At 35.9% G+C, this 15,460-nt stretch overlaps 1 protein-coding gene across 4 annotated transcripts in view; it reads left to right on the top strand.

The window, feature by feature from the left end:
- Nucleotides 1-15,460, top strand: part of LOC104425942 (protein SHOOT GRAVITROPISM 6) — a 41,432-nt gene that overhangs the window by 2,726 nt on the left and 23,246 nt on the right. For 2 of the 4 annotated variants that reach the window (XM_010038820.3, XM_010038819.3), the window contains exons 6-22: nt 3,896-3,986; nt 4,106-4,201; nt 6,441-6,519; nt 6,593-6,656; nt 9,145-9,248; nt 9,506-9,611; nt 10,255-10,344; nt 10,878-10,955; nt 11,182-11,249; nt 11,333-11,432; nt 11,511-11,657; nt 13,052-13,141; nt 13,220-13,285; nt 13,527-13,628; nt 13,724-13,798; nt 14,107-14,166; nt 14,828-14,917. In XM_010038820.3, the coding sequence (XP_010037122.2) occupies nt 3,896-3,986; nt 4,106-4,201; nt 6,441-6,519; nt 6,593-6,656; nt 9,145-9,248; nt 9,506-9,611; nt 10,255-10,344; nt 10,878-10,955; nt 11,182-11,249; nt 11,333-11,432; nt 11,511-11,657; nt 13,052-13,141; nt 13,220-13,285; nt 13,527-13,628; nt 13,724-13,798; nt 14,107-14,166; nt 14,828-14,917 (1,506 nt within the window). Of the gene's footprint in view, nt 1-3,895; nt 3,987-4,105; nt 4,202-6,440; nt 6,520-6,592; nt 6,657-9,144; nt 9,249-9,505; nt 9,612-10,254; nt 10,345-10,877; nt 10,956-11,181; nt 11,250-11,332; nt 11,433-11,510; nt 11,658-13,051; nt 13,142-13,219; nt 13,286-13,526; nt 13,629-13,723; nt 13,799-14,106; nt 14,167-14,827; nt 14,918-15,460 lie in introns of those variants that run through there. The other 2 variants (XM_010038821.3, XM_039305489.1) reach the window with 2 other exon arrangements.

Genomic DNA, 15,460 nt, shown 5'->3' with positions numbered 1-15,460 from the left:
TCTGCCTATGCAATTGACTGGTGACACATGCCAGTAATTCTCCCAAAGCAGAAAGATCTTTTACAACGCAGTAATCTTTCAATGATAAATAGTATATGCCCCGTGCTTTGCATGATATCTTTCAATGATAAATAGTATATGCCCCGTGCTTTGCGTGGTTTTATCTTTTGTAACTTTTTAGATTTCTGTATTTGCTGAAGTTCGTTCTCTGATTTTGTGCATTTGGCTTGTACTTTTGCAGTTATAGTAGTGACAATAATCATGAAATTCAATGAGATAAAAAAAATGAAGAAGAATAAAAATATCATGTGAAGACAATATTTATTTACAAATGGAATAAATTGAATTTTGTCATATATCAATTCACTTTACACTTATCAAATATTGTGTTTGTATATATATCCCATTTTCCTATGTTCAATAGTAAGTTGAATTTATCATCGACTATTTTTTTTTATTTATAATTTGACACTATTACTTTTTTGCCATCTTTTTATTAAAATTAGTAATGAGTTTTGATTACATGTTATATTGTAGATAAAAGAAGTGAATTTAGTATCTATGAAGTAGATTCATGTTTGTATAATCAAATTATATCTCCATCAGAAAGTATATCGTGCATGTTGAAGTCATAGTTACTTGTATTTCAATTGTATGTTTTAAATACATGATTTGTTATTTCAGCCTGATCTTGCTATACTAAAAATTGCATTACATGCAATAAAGTCAATTTTTGTCCCTATAATTTCGTATAGATATAGATGCTTGTATTTTTCTTGGTAGTAATTTTTCTCTGCCACATGATGTGCATAGCAGAGTTAAATTAATTCGAATATATTACTGTGAATATATTTCTGTACGAAAGAATATCTTGTATGACCAATTTCACATGATTTTCTTTTACCAGAGTCTAGTATATTAGAGATTTTACTAATAACGGACTTAGATAACTAAATTATGTTCTACGGAAAAACTTTAAACAAAAACACGGATGCATAATTCCCCTGAATTTTGTTAATGATATAGTGCTATGCACGACGAGGGAAAATGAATTAGAAAGGAAAGACACTAGAATAACCTTCATCTTTTCATAAGAAATTCAACCAACACGGAAACTTATATAATTGATGTACTTAGATTAAATTCTTACTAGTTGCAAAAGTCAGTTTTGCTATAATGTATTAGATTTGCACTGTTTTTTGTAACATATGATAATTATAATTTATATTATGGATTGATAAATAAAACTGGAGATCTTCCTTTTTCTGTGTATGTGGGAGATAAAACCACATACATGAATCGTCAGAAATTCTAGTGGAATGAACATGTATAAAGAAAACCTGAGTTTTGGGTTGACCTTGGGGCAGGCATAACATATTATAAAAGCAACCTATGGATCAAAGTGCGTAGCTATTTGTCTGGGTTGACAGGAACTTTGTCTCTGAAGATCGTGCAATTATATGATTCATGGTGAATTGTGGGAAAAAAAATCTGAACAGAAAGTAAACACTACGAAACTGTAGTGTCACATAGGAGCACAGTGAAATCTCAATTATGGCAAACTAAGAGGGTGGGGGTGAATTGGATGTAAATGAAATTTAAATTTTTCCAGATGACTTCAAAACCAACAATGTGAAGCAGTGGTGTTTTCACGAGTCAGCAATTCTATGCTGAAATACCAATGATACTCAGTAATAGTATGCAGAAAGTAGTTAGGGATAAGATGGTTTGAGCCAGGTATTTTTAGAGTTTTGGCTGTCCACACCTATTTCAGTCTTCTATGGCAGTCTCAAACCAAGTCTGAATGCCGCCATTATCCACGTTGATCATGAGTTACAGGTGTCCTTGGAATGTCAGTTATCCTACTCTACAGAAACACTAGTAGATGCTTACAACCTCCCTCTTGTGTCTACAAGAGATGAAAACCTCCTTGAATACATTTCAGAAACTTTCTCAAGAAATTGGCAAGTTTAAGTCAAATAGTAATGATAGTAAGCAATATAAGCTCTTGATTTTTCCCCCTTCTCCCAGTATGGTGCTACTTACTTATTTTGATTTCTTGACCTTATCGAGAGGGAGACCCTCAACTAGCCGCTAATTTTCCAAACCGTTCTATACTTGTATTCTTGTTTAAATGGAATTTTCACTATTTTTATTCAAGCGATTAGCCATTGCAAAATCCAAAGTTTCCATTTTGTGGATATGCTGAGCATGGCCATTCACTCCTCTACATGGCAAGAATCTCAACTGTTTAGATAGCAATCAAAGCAAGTTGCTTTTGTGAGATTCGGTTGATAGTCCTAAAGTACCAGTTGGCCTTTTTCATTTTTTTTTTTTTTTTTTTTTTTTTTGGGGGTTGTAAAATCATCGTTACCTTTCAGTAAGCTTTGCTTAGAAAATGGCTATGGAGGTTTAATTTGATTATAGTTTTTGGAGAGGGTGCTGCTTCCAAAACTTTGTCTGCAGGATCAAGGATGGATTACCACTATAAATGGGGAAGCTCATGGGGGATGATTTTAGAAGCAGAAGTTGAATTAAGGAGGGCAGTGGTATAATATTCCTATTGGGGAAACAGATGGTGAAAAATATTGCCTTGAAAGATTTGTTTGCTGACTCATTTGCCTTAGCAAGGAAAACTACAGTGGATGATTGTTGGATTGCTAACAAGAGAGGTGGTTTGGCAGATCGATTTCTTATGTCAGGGCAAAGATCGGGAGGTGGAGGCTTTCTCAACTTTTTTTGCTATTGTACTGGATGATGCCAGTTGTACTAGATGATGCCAGATAGTGGCAAAGAGACATGTCAATGTTGGATTTGTTTTAGATCGAGAAACTTTTTGGTTAAGTCATTAATTGAATGTTGTGTCTACAAAGTTATCATGGAACGTGTCTTTCCCATGGAAGTCAATATGGAAGACAAAGGTCCCCATGAAGTTCTCTAGTTTCCTTTGGGAAGCTGCTTGGGGACCTATTCTAACTTTGGATAACCTTAAAAAGAGAGGAAAAATATTAGTCAATAGACACTTTCCATGAGAAACATGGAGAGAGTTGGTACCATCTGCATATGCATTGTTGCTGGACCAAAATGATTTGGACTATTGTTTGCGCAGTTTTAGTCAAGAAAGGTGCAGGATGAACATTGGGCTTGGGAAGCTATCTATTCATGCTTGGGAAAGCAAAAAATGTCAAGATGGTTCCTCTCCTTGTTTCTTTGGTTTGTTTTGAAAGAAAGAAACGAGAAAGCTTCCAATGGATAAGAGTTCACTAAGGATTCTTTTAGAAATATGTGGTCATGGTATAGTGGGAAAGTTCAGTATCATACTTATAGCTTCCTTGAAATGATGGTAATGGGCTTTTGTTCCTAATCTGTTTTTTTTTTTTTTTTTTTGGGTCCTCTTTATGGGAGACTTCCCCTTTGATGTCATCTTGTATATGAGTGGGGCTTCTTAGTGCCCTCATTAATGGAATTTTAAGATGACTAACCATTGGTAAAATGTGTAACTTCCTCAGCTGAAGTTCTTTCCAAAATAATTCCAAATGTTAGTGCGATGGTGCGACACCCTGATGTGGCAGGCATTTGTTTCAGGAATTGATATATAATAGAACAATATTGTTGAAAAGTATGAGAGTGAGTGAGTTAGATAATTTTGGGTGCCAGTGCCACTTGATTGTTTATGGTTTAACTGTTTGGACTAACAGCTTAAATTAATCTAACTTAGTCACATCTGTGATTTTCTTTATGTACACTGATTTTGGTGATGCATAGATCAAGTACTTGAGTGCCACAAGATTCTTCCCTCTTTTTCACTTTTTGACTTCTTATTTTTCTTACAGTTGAGTGAGATTATGATTTTAACTACACTATGCCTATAACTGTATGTGTTGTTGTCTGTTAGATGATGGAAGAAGTCTTCCTTCATTTATCGGGTCCAAGTTCGGCTCTTCCTGCTATGATTCAGATACTAGCAGATTATGCTTCTGCAGATGGTTGGTGATAACTCCTCTGTTCTTTCATGCTCTCTTGCCATCTTAAAATTGGTTTTATTTGGTTATAGAAATATCATACCTGAGCAAATGTAACTGTCCTATTTTTGGAACCTTTGAAGCTCTGCAGTTCACTCCAAGGCTTAAAGGCGTACTTTCACGAGTTCTTCCGATTCTTGGAAATGTCCGAGATCCCTATCGGCCAATATTTGCTAATGGTATTGCATATTATCTGTCCATTAGCAATTGGAACACCTGCTGTCATTTTGTTGGTGTATGGAAATCAGATTGGCTCACCGATCTTGACTTTGGATTTTGCAGAGTTCAGCACTAGCTTTTTTTTTTTTTTTTTTTTTTTTTGGGGTGGGGGGGGGGATGGTAAATAAAATTCAATGGAAGGGGTACCAAGGGGTACCACCCCTGTACAGAGCTAGATACACAAGGCAAAGTTTATCAAATCTAACAAAAAAAAAAATCTGTGACCTTTTCCACTTTGAACTCAATAAACAGCATAATTTCTCATCTTCAGACTCCAACACCATAATGCTCACCGATCTTGACTTTGGATTTTGCAGAGTTCAGCACTAGCTTTTTCTTTTTCTTTTTCTTTTTTTGGGGTGGTGGGGGGGGATGGTAAATAAAATTCAATGGAAGGGGTACCAAGGGGTACCACCCCTGTACAGAGCTAGATACACAAGGCAAAGTTTATCAAATCTAACAAAAAAAAATCTGTGACCTTTTCCACTTTGAACTCAATAAACAGCATAATTTCTCATCTTCAGACTCCAACACCATAACTCTCATTGTTCATGCTAGTCATCCATCTGAAGTTGATGGTCCATATCTCATAGACAGCAATCACTTAGTTGATCCTAAAACTTTAAGAATCTCCACAGCCATTTTCCACGAATGAGTTGCTGTCCATATTCTGTTGCTTCTGTTGTACTTACCTGTATGTACGTAATTATCTCACAACATCTATACAATAAAGAAATGATTCGTGGGATTTGGTTATTCACATCATATCAGCTGAACACCCAAGTACATATTCATGTTGTTTGAAAGAAAGGAGAGAGAGAGATGAGTTAAATCTGGAGCCTGCTATTGTTATTGTAATATATAAAACAATTACCTCAAAGATGAATAAACTTAACTGAAAACATAGCAAAGACTGGTTGATCTGGTATTGACATCTCCTGAGTAGCCCTAATCGAGGTAGCCCTGCTGGGATAAGTCCGACCTTTCTTGTGACTGGATAAGAGGGCTTTTATGGGGACCAGAGAGTTGTAAATTTATATATTATAATTTGTAAAATCATTTATTGAGAGGGAGTATCTATAAGATATAACGAGTCATTTAAATACTCTCTCTTCAATATGTGGAAACATTCCTTCTCTATAGGGATCTCCTGATAAAAGTAAGAGATGATGGCCATCTAGAGAGATAACTCGACCAGCAAAAGGCGCTTATCTTTATTATGATATTAATCATAAAATGGATTAGAAATATTTAAACTCTCTTCACTTCATGAAAAAAACTTTCCAATATTTTGCTCCTCTTCTTCAGATAGGTGTCCTTATGAGACCTACTTCAGCATTAATCTCACAGAAGAATGTCCACTGACAATGAAAAGTAATATAGTTGTTGATTATGTAACTGCCCTTGCTCATGACTTAGCCATGATGTCCCCTTCTTTTTGGAAGATAGACAATTGTCATATATCATCTTGGTGGTATGTGAGGTCTAAGGTTGTTAGGAGGAGTGATAAAAATGCGTGTTTTTGGTGGATCTCTCTCTCTCTCTCTCTCTCTCGGATGCTTGAAATAATGAGCCAAGAAAAAGCCATCAGTAAACACAAACATTTAAGCTATAAGCCTAAGATATGATTGTCTCTTTAGACTTTGGTTGATTTGTTTGTATGAATAATATTGCTGTAACCTTTTTATGTTATATCTTTGTTAATTGTTTTTTTTTTTTTTTTTGGGGGAAGGAGTCATAGCAATTTTTGTTATCTGTAGCTTTGAGCACTAATTTTGTTTGGCCAAAGCTTCGAGTCATAATATGATTATCAACATTGCCAACAAACAGCATAAATGAAACTACGGGAAAGCCACAACGATGCCAAAAGGTCACCACTGGCAACTAATAGCATGTCCTAGGCTTTGAGTGTAACAAGCAAGTGGAATGGGGGAATAATTGGTAAAATGAGGAGTGTATTGAAGTATTTTTAACTGATAAGTTAAAGATGATTTTCTTTTGTTTTTACTTTTTTACTTTGAGCATCATCCTTCCATTAGTGGGCTGTAGAACAAGGATAACTTAGATCTCTAATTTTTAAGGGGTTATTTTTTCTTGAAATGAGTTACTTTATGAGGTTTACTTTGATAATTTTTCAAAATATTTCATATTAATATCCCTTGTATAATATATATGACGAGTCATTTTGTTATTCTCCAGCATTTAAGTGTTGGTGCCAAGCTACTCGGCTATATGTTATGGAGTTTCCTTCTCACTCAATCCTTGAGGCTGATGTCATGTGAGTTGCTTTGTGAATATCTTATATTTCTTGGATCTGTAGAAAGAAATGCTTTGTAATGCTGTTCTTGTAGGTCATTCTTGAATTCTGCCTTTGAGCTTTTATTGCGGGTGTGGGCAGCTTCCCGGGATCTGAAGGTTTGCCTTGTTTTTATCATTTTAAAAGTGCAAATTCTGCTTTGTTGCTGTTTGGTTTGCAAATAACCTTGGATAATGGCTGTCTGATCAGAAAAATAATTTCATATTTCTTTATGAAAAGAAAACCGACTGGATACTTGGTCATCTTTATGAAAATTCTTCACCAGCCTGTTTTGTTTATTCATACTACTTTCCCTCATCTAAAAGTTTAACTTGTTCCCCTTGTTAAGTTTGACAACTTCTCCTTTCCAATTCTTTGTTTTGTTTTATCACCTTATATCAATTTCACCTTGTAATCCAAGCAAGATTTATGTTTTTGTGGCCTGAATTTCGTGAACATGGGTAACTATTCTAAGGTAGTGCATAATGTGGTGTCAAATGATCAAGGATTCCCGCATCTTCTTGGGCTTATGTGCAAAGAAGTTATGTTATGGTCAGCATTAGAAAGTCCAACCTGGAAACTTAACCTGTTTGGTGGAAGGAGAGTACATGAATATAGGGCCCATTGAAACCCTGTAGGAAGCGATGTGAGATATTTTAACATTGCCTTTCACGTGCAACAGAGACTGAGAAGGCATTTGGAATGACAAACAGGAGCCAGGGAGCCTCACATGCAGCACAGATGTGGGGAAAATCTGGCTTTGCCACTATTTGAGACAGTCTGGCCCAAAAGTTTAAGCTGTTAGGTGGAGGGGGATTACATAAATTAAGCCTCATTGAAATCCCATAGACAAGTGATGTGGAATACTTTAATAGTTGCAATATTCATTTTGAAGATTGTAAACTGGAATTCTGGTGGGTAAAGAGATGTGGGAGTGTTAGATATTATATAGGAACAAGGTTTACTAATGAACTAAATGAGGAAACAATGTCAGGAAAATTATTCGAAGGAAGAAGTTGTAGAGATTACATGTTGCAGTGGCGTACATTTAAGTTTCATACATTGTTTATCATGAACAGATCAAGACTGGACAGGAAAGACCACCCACTCATTTTCAAATCTCTCGTCTTTTACTTTAAAAAAATTGATGGGTAGTAGAATATTGTCGTAGACTTTATGTGATTGGCATCTTGTTAATCTAAGTTGATTCCGGTGAGAACTATTGAATAATTAGGGGAACATCTAGAATTTGATTTGAGGAATTAGTGTGGAAAGTCTATTTATAAAGTGACGTGATTAAAGAGCCAAATAACTACAAAGGCTTTTAAGGAGTGGCATCGGTTTGAGAAAAAAGTAAGGAGGGGAAGGTTATTCATGACTTTGCTATCAGATGATGTGATTCCACTTGCAAGAGTTGGTCCTCGTGGGCTCAAAATTGATGATTTTTTACGAGAAGAATGGTTGATGCATTGTATTTTCTGAAAGCTAAATAGTTTCACTTTATGAAGATATGAAGGGGGTAGCCACCCATACAAAATTACAGAGAGAAACTGTAAGAAAACATCCAGATAGAAAATCAATATTTCCGTGTACCTGCTATCATCTTTCTTTACACCAGGAAATTAGACTGACTCTCCTTTATTTCCCTTAAAATAAGCTGTAAGATTGGAGTAATATAGCAAGAGACAGGTGTTAATCTTCTTTTTTTATGTGCTGATCAAACACCTTTCCAAAACTAGACTTCTTCACTGGACATAGAAGCCTTGACCTAATTGTCGATAGTTATTGAAAATAAGGTTTTGGTAAGTTCAACTTTGAAGCTCAATTTTATGTTGGCAAAATTTGAAATCTAGGTCTTTGGTTTGCCTAGGTCAATATAAAGATTTTAGAGTTCCAACCCAGCAAATAAATGGCTTAAAAGAAAGTGTGAAAAGTGGAGATTTTAATTGGTAAAGCACAACATTCACGATCTGTTAGATTTATTTTGCATAAAATGCAAATATTGATGGAGATTTCATCTACATTATAAAAGCAGGATCAATCAAGTGGAGAAGGGCATCTAATTCTTATATGGCTACAGAATGCCGCTTAAGATTAAGGATAAATTCTCCAGGAGAAGTATAAGGTTGTGGATGCATTGTGAGATAGTGGACAGCCTAGAGATGTGTATAAAATGGGTATTATGAAGATTCAAATGCTTCGATGGATCTGTAGATACTCATGAGCAGATCAAAGTGGAAATTATCTTTTCCAAGGAGCAAGTGGTATAAATCAACATAACGTGAGAGAAACTCATTTGAACCTTTGAGGTTGTTTTAATGTGTTAAACAATGGTTTTCAAAAGCTCTGATGAAGATTAATATATTGCTTACTCTTACCAAAAAAAAAAAAAAAAAAGAGTTAGTGCTAGGGTAATGGTGGAATACTTGGATTTTACTGGAAGTTTGGTAATAATGTATCTGTAAGAGGATGCGCATGAACACCTCGTTTAGTGGGGATAGAACTTTGTTTTTGTTGAGCAGTAACTTTAAGCTGATTGACTGATTTAATTGCCTATTTTTGCTGTTTAGAAATAGATTCTCATTGGATCTGTTCCTTCTAAAATAGGTGCGAACAACTTCTGTGGAAGCATTGGGACAAATGGTTGGCCTTATCAATCGCACACAATTAAAAGGGGCTTTACCAAAGCTAGTTCCCACAGTGTTAGATTTGTAAGATGGTTACTTTGTATTGCTTGAAGAAGATGATTCATATTTATAGCTCGTCAATGTGTGACGGTCTCATGCTTTTCTTGTTTGTGCTTAATCTTAACTATCAAAAGAAACTATTTGGTGTTTATTTTCCTGTTCAACTTATAAAATGAGTTTGCAAATATGCATACTAGAAGCTTATGCATGCAGGTATTGACTCATGACAGGGTCTGCAATCTCAGTCCTTTTCATATGTCTTTTGTACTTACTCATGATAGGTACAAAAGAGATCAAGAAACTGCATACCTGGCTACATGCAGTCTTTATAATGTCTTATATTCCTCTTTGATGTCTGAAAGTGGTCCTCCTTTGCTTGACTTTGAGGTCAGTATGCATTATCAAATTTTCTTCTCTTTTTACCTGTCTTTATTTTCTTGGCTGAACTTATAAAATGAGCATGTCCATCAATTTTAACTTCATAGCTCAGATTGTCTTTTCATCATCCTTCATCAAGTCTGTGGAGTATGTGAACAAGGTCTGCCTTTATTGTTGTCAACTCTGATAGTGACCTACGGCTTGTGATAGAGTTTTCAAGTATTGAATACCAAGTCACAGGAAGATGATGGTTGTGGTGGGTGTCCGGGGTTAGCTGGGGTAGGTTGCTTGAAGAGGGACTAAATCAATTTGTGTTTGGAGTTAAAGAGCACCCTCTCTGATGAAATATCTGTTTGCAATATTTGACCTCACTCCATCCTCTGTTCCATGGAGGAGCAAAAAGTGCTTCTCTATGTCATGTGGATACAAATTGGAAACTGCACGAATGTATGGCATGACTCATGAATAAAAGCATCTATAGTCAACTTTTAATCCAGTTCATTTGCTTAAAATGTTTCATCTGGACTGACGCTATGAAATTGAAACTAAGCTGTTACTGCTTATTCTGTTAAGTATCTCTGGGAAGAATAGTTCAGACTTGCTTATAATTTATGTATTGCTGGAGAAATTGATGAAAATCATTTTCGTGTAGGATCTTACAGTCATACTGTCTACCCTACTTCCAGTTGTTTGTGTAAATAATGAAGGCAAAGAACGCGCAGATTTCTCAGTTGGACTGAAGGTGCGATCGCATGTCAGCTAAGCAGTTTTCTCTATGCAATTTTTGCAAATTCATGACTCTTGTGGTTGTTGAGCCATCTGAAGAAAGCTGGAAAGAGATAACAAAGTTGGCGCAGTTGGTAGAGTCCACATTTTCCTGGGCATTAACTTGACTGAAATAGCACCATTCCTTCCCATGTCTTGTTGATTAAAGAAGACAAACTTGAAAAGAAACTAGAATGGCATCTCTGGTCTTGCTGAAGTGCTCTTCTTAGGAGGAAGATGTACGTAAAAACTAGAGAGCAAAATAATGAAGAGGAACCTCAGCATATGGTGGTGGCAAAGCATACACATTATTTAAGAAAAAAAAAGCAACTATTTTCTGATGATACATTGTTGATGATTCATTACCATTAACGAGGATAACTTCTTATATTCTTTCCTGGACTGACAGTGGGTCATTTTAGTAAATTAGTTGGTGTGTTCTGTAATGGTTTGTGGCTGTCTAGAAAATCCTTGTTATTATCTTCTTTTCATATATTTTATTTTGTGCAGACATACAATGAAGTTCAACGCTGCTTTTTGACGGTTGGCTCTGTATATCCTGAAGACTTGTTTGGGTTCCTCATGAGCGTGAGTTACTTCTAATGACAAAATACTCATTGAATCTTCGTTTTGTTATGTCAGTGTTTATTTTAGTATTGCATAGAGTTTGAATGTGATTATATGGTTTAGAAGTTTGGCAAAAGTCATATGTGTCTAATATTGGCTTATAATCTAATTTTTTTCTGGCAAATAGTCTTTAGATGCAGCTGAGTTGGACCTTAAATTGAAGTCATTGTATTGTCTCTTTCATTAGAAATGCAGGCTGAAAGAAGAATCTTTGACTTTTGGTGCAATTTGTGTTCTGAAGCATCTTGTACCAAGGTTTCAACTTTTTGTCCCAGAGTTTCTTTGGTTTTATCTTTGCTTTTTAGCTGGGTCAAATTTCTTTCTGTTTTACACTGAAGATTGTCCGAAGCGTGGCACAGCAAAAGGCTTTCACTAGTAGAAGCTGTGAAGTCTTTATTAGATGAGCAAAGTTTGAGTGTGCGAAAGGCACTTTCAGAGGTATTGCAGCTAATTCATGGTCCCTATTAGCAATAACACCTCCAAAGTCATCTTACAAGGTAATTTGTTTGATCGTAGCTGATTGTAGTCATGGCTTCACACTGTTACTTGGTCGGTCCATCTGGAGAGTTGTTTGTGGAGTACCTTGTCCGCCATTGTGCTTTGTCAGATTATGAGAGAACTGCTCATGAAAGCTCGAAGGAGATCCAGAATAGGAGATTGGAGGTTCTTTTCTGACTGTAAATGTTGAATTTCTTATAGTCAATATATTTGAGATGTGAGATGAAGGAACTAACTCTGACTGCCTAGAATATATTCATAGATATTGATCAAATTTGAAACGCTTTGAGACGGATGGCTTACTTGCTCCTCGTGATTGGCATTTGAGTTGCTGCAAATAAGTTGATGCTTCATCTCCCTTTGATATTATATGAAAGTGTCTATAGCCCTTATTTGAATAACATGGATGCTGTGAAAAAACTCGAGCCCTCATAAAACATAGCCACATATATCTTAACTCTGATGCTTGTGCGAAACCAGATCTTAGTTATTGGGAAACGGGCCTACTGTGTATATCTATCGTATTTCTTAACACTTGCTTTTAAGCCAAAACTTACACGTGGACTACTACTTCTGGACCTAATTACATAAATATGTAACTGGAGACTGGAAGGAAAATAACGATTGAAAGTGGGGTGACTTGCAGTCTCGACTTGTTCTATGGTGTTTTGAACCGTTGTATGTCAGGAGTTGTTCTTGGAATGTATATTGAGCATATGTCTTAAGAGGTGGAGGGATGATATTTTTGTGCAAGCTAGTTGGAAAGCTAATGCGAGTCTATTGACTTCTGTTTTCCTTGGCTTGGGAAGATCCGAGCATACTTAGCGACCCTCCAGAGCTGTATTTGGGGCATGAGAATTGCTTAGGTGAAGATTTCTTATGAAACATCTGTGAAGAAATTTTGTCAAGAGGTGCTGTTGATATCTCTCACATCAGTCGACCACTTTTTTGCGCTGTTTTCCATGGGTGACAGAGTACCTCTGACAGAAAGTTGTGGCAGCCAGGATTGGGTCTGTTAATTGAAATAACAACTTTGAATCACTAAATTTTTATGCATGAAAGATGTATTTTCTTAATCTCATCTTCTATCCAGGTTAGTTGAGATGTAGACAGATTACAAAGCAGTAAAAAGATTTGTGGAGAGCGTTCTGCATCATGTAATTTAAGCATTGGAGTGATCTCTGTGCTAAGTTAGAGCAGAGATGGAAATCTAATGGTTAATGACCAAAGTGATTTGTCCTTAAGAGGTATACACTTGGGCTGGAGCCCCCAAGTATCTCCAACCCCACCCTTCGAAAAACTTAGAAAGCTTTCAAAAACAGGAATACCTATAGCCTACTGGTTGGGGGGATTAAGAAAGATACTTAATTAAATTCCCACTACACCGTTGGTTTTTGAGCTTCTCACGGTTTTGATTGGCTTAAAGCCAGACTTGTTTTCCTATTAATCTTTGATGAGAAGTCTGGACCTGGCCATACTGCTTTAGTTAATTAATATAATCATAACTCGTATTGGGCTATTTATGTGCAATAATTAAATACCATGCTGTTGGCTTCCAGGTGAAGATTGGAGTGGTTAATCCAGCTGAGTTAAGGGCAATTTGTGAGAAAGGTCTTCTTTTGCTGACAATAACGATTCCTGAGATGGAGGTGGGCCAGTTTCATCCCTAGGCATGTTATTATGTGGTCTATCATAGTTGAGTTTACTGATGTCTAAGTTTCTTGCAGCATATTCTTTGGCCTTTTCTTTTGAAGATGATAATTCCAAGGATGTATACCAGTGCGGTGGCCACAGTTAGTATTCTTCTAAATATTTGCTGTTTCATCAGTTATTATGTTTGTAGCAGCAGTACTCTTACTCTGAATCGATTTTTTTTTTCAAGTCTACCTGCCTTCTGACTAACTTGTTCAACATTGTTCAACATTGTTCAACATTGTTCAACTGGGCTGAAACCTGTGCATGTTTAAGCGGATGGATGCTTGCACTAAGCATTGCCTTCTCTCAGGTGATTGTAGGGGTTTCTTTTCTTTACAGGTCTGCAGATGTATATCAGAACTATGCAGACATCAAACTTACAATAATACCGAAACTGTGCTAAGTGATTGCAAAGCTCGTCCTGATATTCCTTCTCCTGAGGTGGGGGCCGTGCCAGAGTTAACAATGAATTTCAAATTCTTATGTTGTCTGATGTTTGATGAAAATTATCATCACGTGTGTGTTGAAACAATTAGGAGCTTTTTGCCCGCTTGGTGGTTCTTCTTCATGATCCTTTAGAACGAAAGCAACTGGCAACTCATATTTTAGCAGTAAGTATGGCTTTATCTCTTATGCTGTCTATCAGAAGCTTAAGTTTGTTGACGTTAGCTCTGGAGCCTTCGTTAGCTATATACTGGAAATAGAGTTTGAATGGCAGAAACAATTTCTCATAAGATGGAAGTTTGTTTTGCTAGACGAAGTACTCTATGTGTCAGTTCTTGTTTCAGATGAGAAGAATATTGTAATTTAGGAGTTGGCGGTTGTCTTTTCTCCTTTTTGAACAATTAAGCATGCAAGAAACTAATTACTCTACTATACAAGTGTTCAGTTATTCTCACACGACTCTTTAATGTCACAGGTTCTGTATTACCTGGCACCTCTTTTTCCAAGAAATGTCAACTTGTTCTGGCAGGATGAGGTGAGTTCAGCAACGGAAGTATGTATTGCCGTTTATTTTTTCTAATGTTGCAGGTAAAGAAGACATGAATAAAGTGTTTGGTTATGATAAAAGATTTGAAGAAGCAAAATAACAACTTTAAAGGAATGACAATCTGAAAAAACAATTGTCTTCCAGACTTCAAGGCCAGGAAAAAGAATGGACTACTCTCCCGAAAAGAAACTTTGCTCAAATATGAAAACTCTAACCTGTTCACAACCCTTAAAGAAAACTAAATAGGCACAAAATTCTTTATTTATAGGAATCCTAGTTAGGATGGTAAAGCAATACTCTAAGGACACTTGAAACCTAAGTAATGACTGCAAAAAACTTCGAAAACAGAACTTAAATTGCTCTTTCATCAATTCCTGTAAAGTGGAACCAACCCTATACCTTGAAGAAAATTTCTGCATATTCTTCTGCTGGAGAGGTTTGTTCATCTCCTTTCTAGGAAATCTCAGCAAAATCGAGTTATTTATATATGTTCACCTAAACTTCCTACACTTTTTGCATGAAATTGCATTTAGGAGATAGCCATTATATAAATTTTCCATGTTAATCTGGTTGTGCTGTTATTTAGGAGAGACCGTATAAAAAATAGTTACTCATAAAGTTTGATTTGTTTTCTTCTTGGAAGCTCTAGATTCCAAAAATGAAGGCATATGTTAGTGACACAGAGGACCTGAAGCTGGATCCTTCATATCAAGAAACGTGGGATGACATGATTATTAATGTATGCTTCCTCTTCTCTCTCTCTCTCTTTTTTTTTTTTTTTTTTTTTCTCTTTAGTGGCTTTTTTGCACCTTGCAAGGTAGTTTTCAATTGTTTGAAATAAAAAGAGTGTGAACTATTCAAAGAGGATTTTGTTTTTGAAATGGTGTTCATGACACTTAACACCAGATTATGGTAATTGTGATCATGAAGTGATAGATGATTTGAATTGTGTGAGCAATGTAAATAAGTGCATGTCAACAATTAATGCACCTGATATTCTAAGACACTCAATTGGCACTAGATAATTCAAGAGAAGAATCAGAATGAAATTAAAGTCTATTAATCATGAATTTTTAACAAGTTGACATGTTGATTGAAGTTATTAATGTTGATTTTAAAAATGCTCAATTGGTTGGCCAGCTTAAAGTCTTCTATCCTGTCATTTCTCTCATTTTTGTTTTTTATCATTGAAACCGTATAGGATGATGATAGCCTAACTGGTTGATATTTACATCTATTATGGTCTTGTCCAGTTGTTCATCCTTGCTTTTAATGTGGCAGA

This window comes from Eucalyptus grandis, chromosome 11 (assembly GCF_016545825.1).
Source record: "Eucalyptus grandis isolate ANBG69807.140 chromosome 11, ASM1654582v1, whole genome shotgun sequence".
Classification (NCBI taxonomy): domain Eukaryota; kingdom Viridiplantae; phylum Streptophyta; class Magnoliopsida; order Myrtales; family Myrtaceae; genus Eucalyptus; species Eucalyptus grandis.
This window is presented reverse-complemented; position numbering and strand designations above follow the sequence as displayed.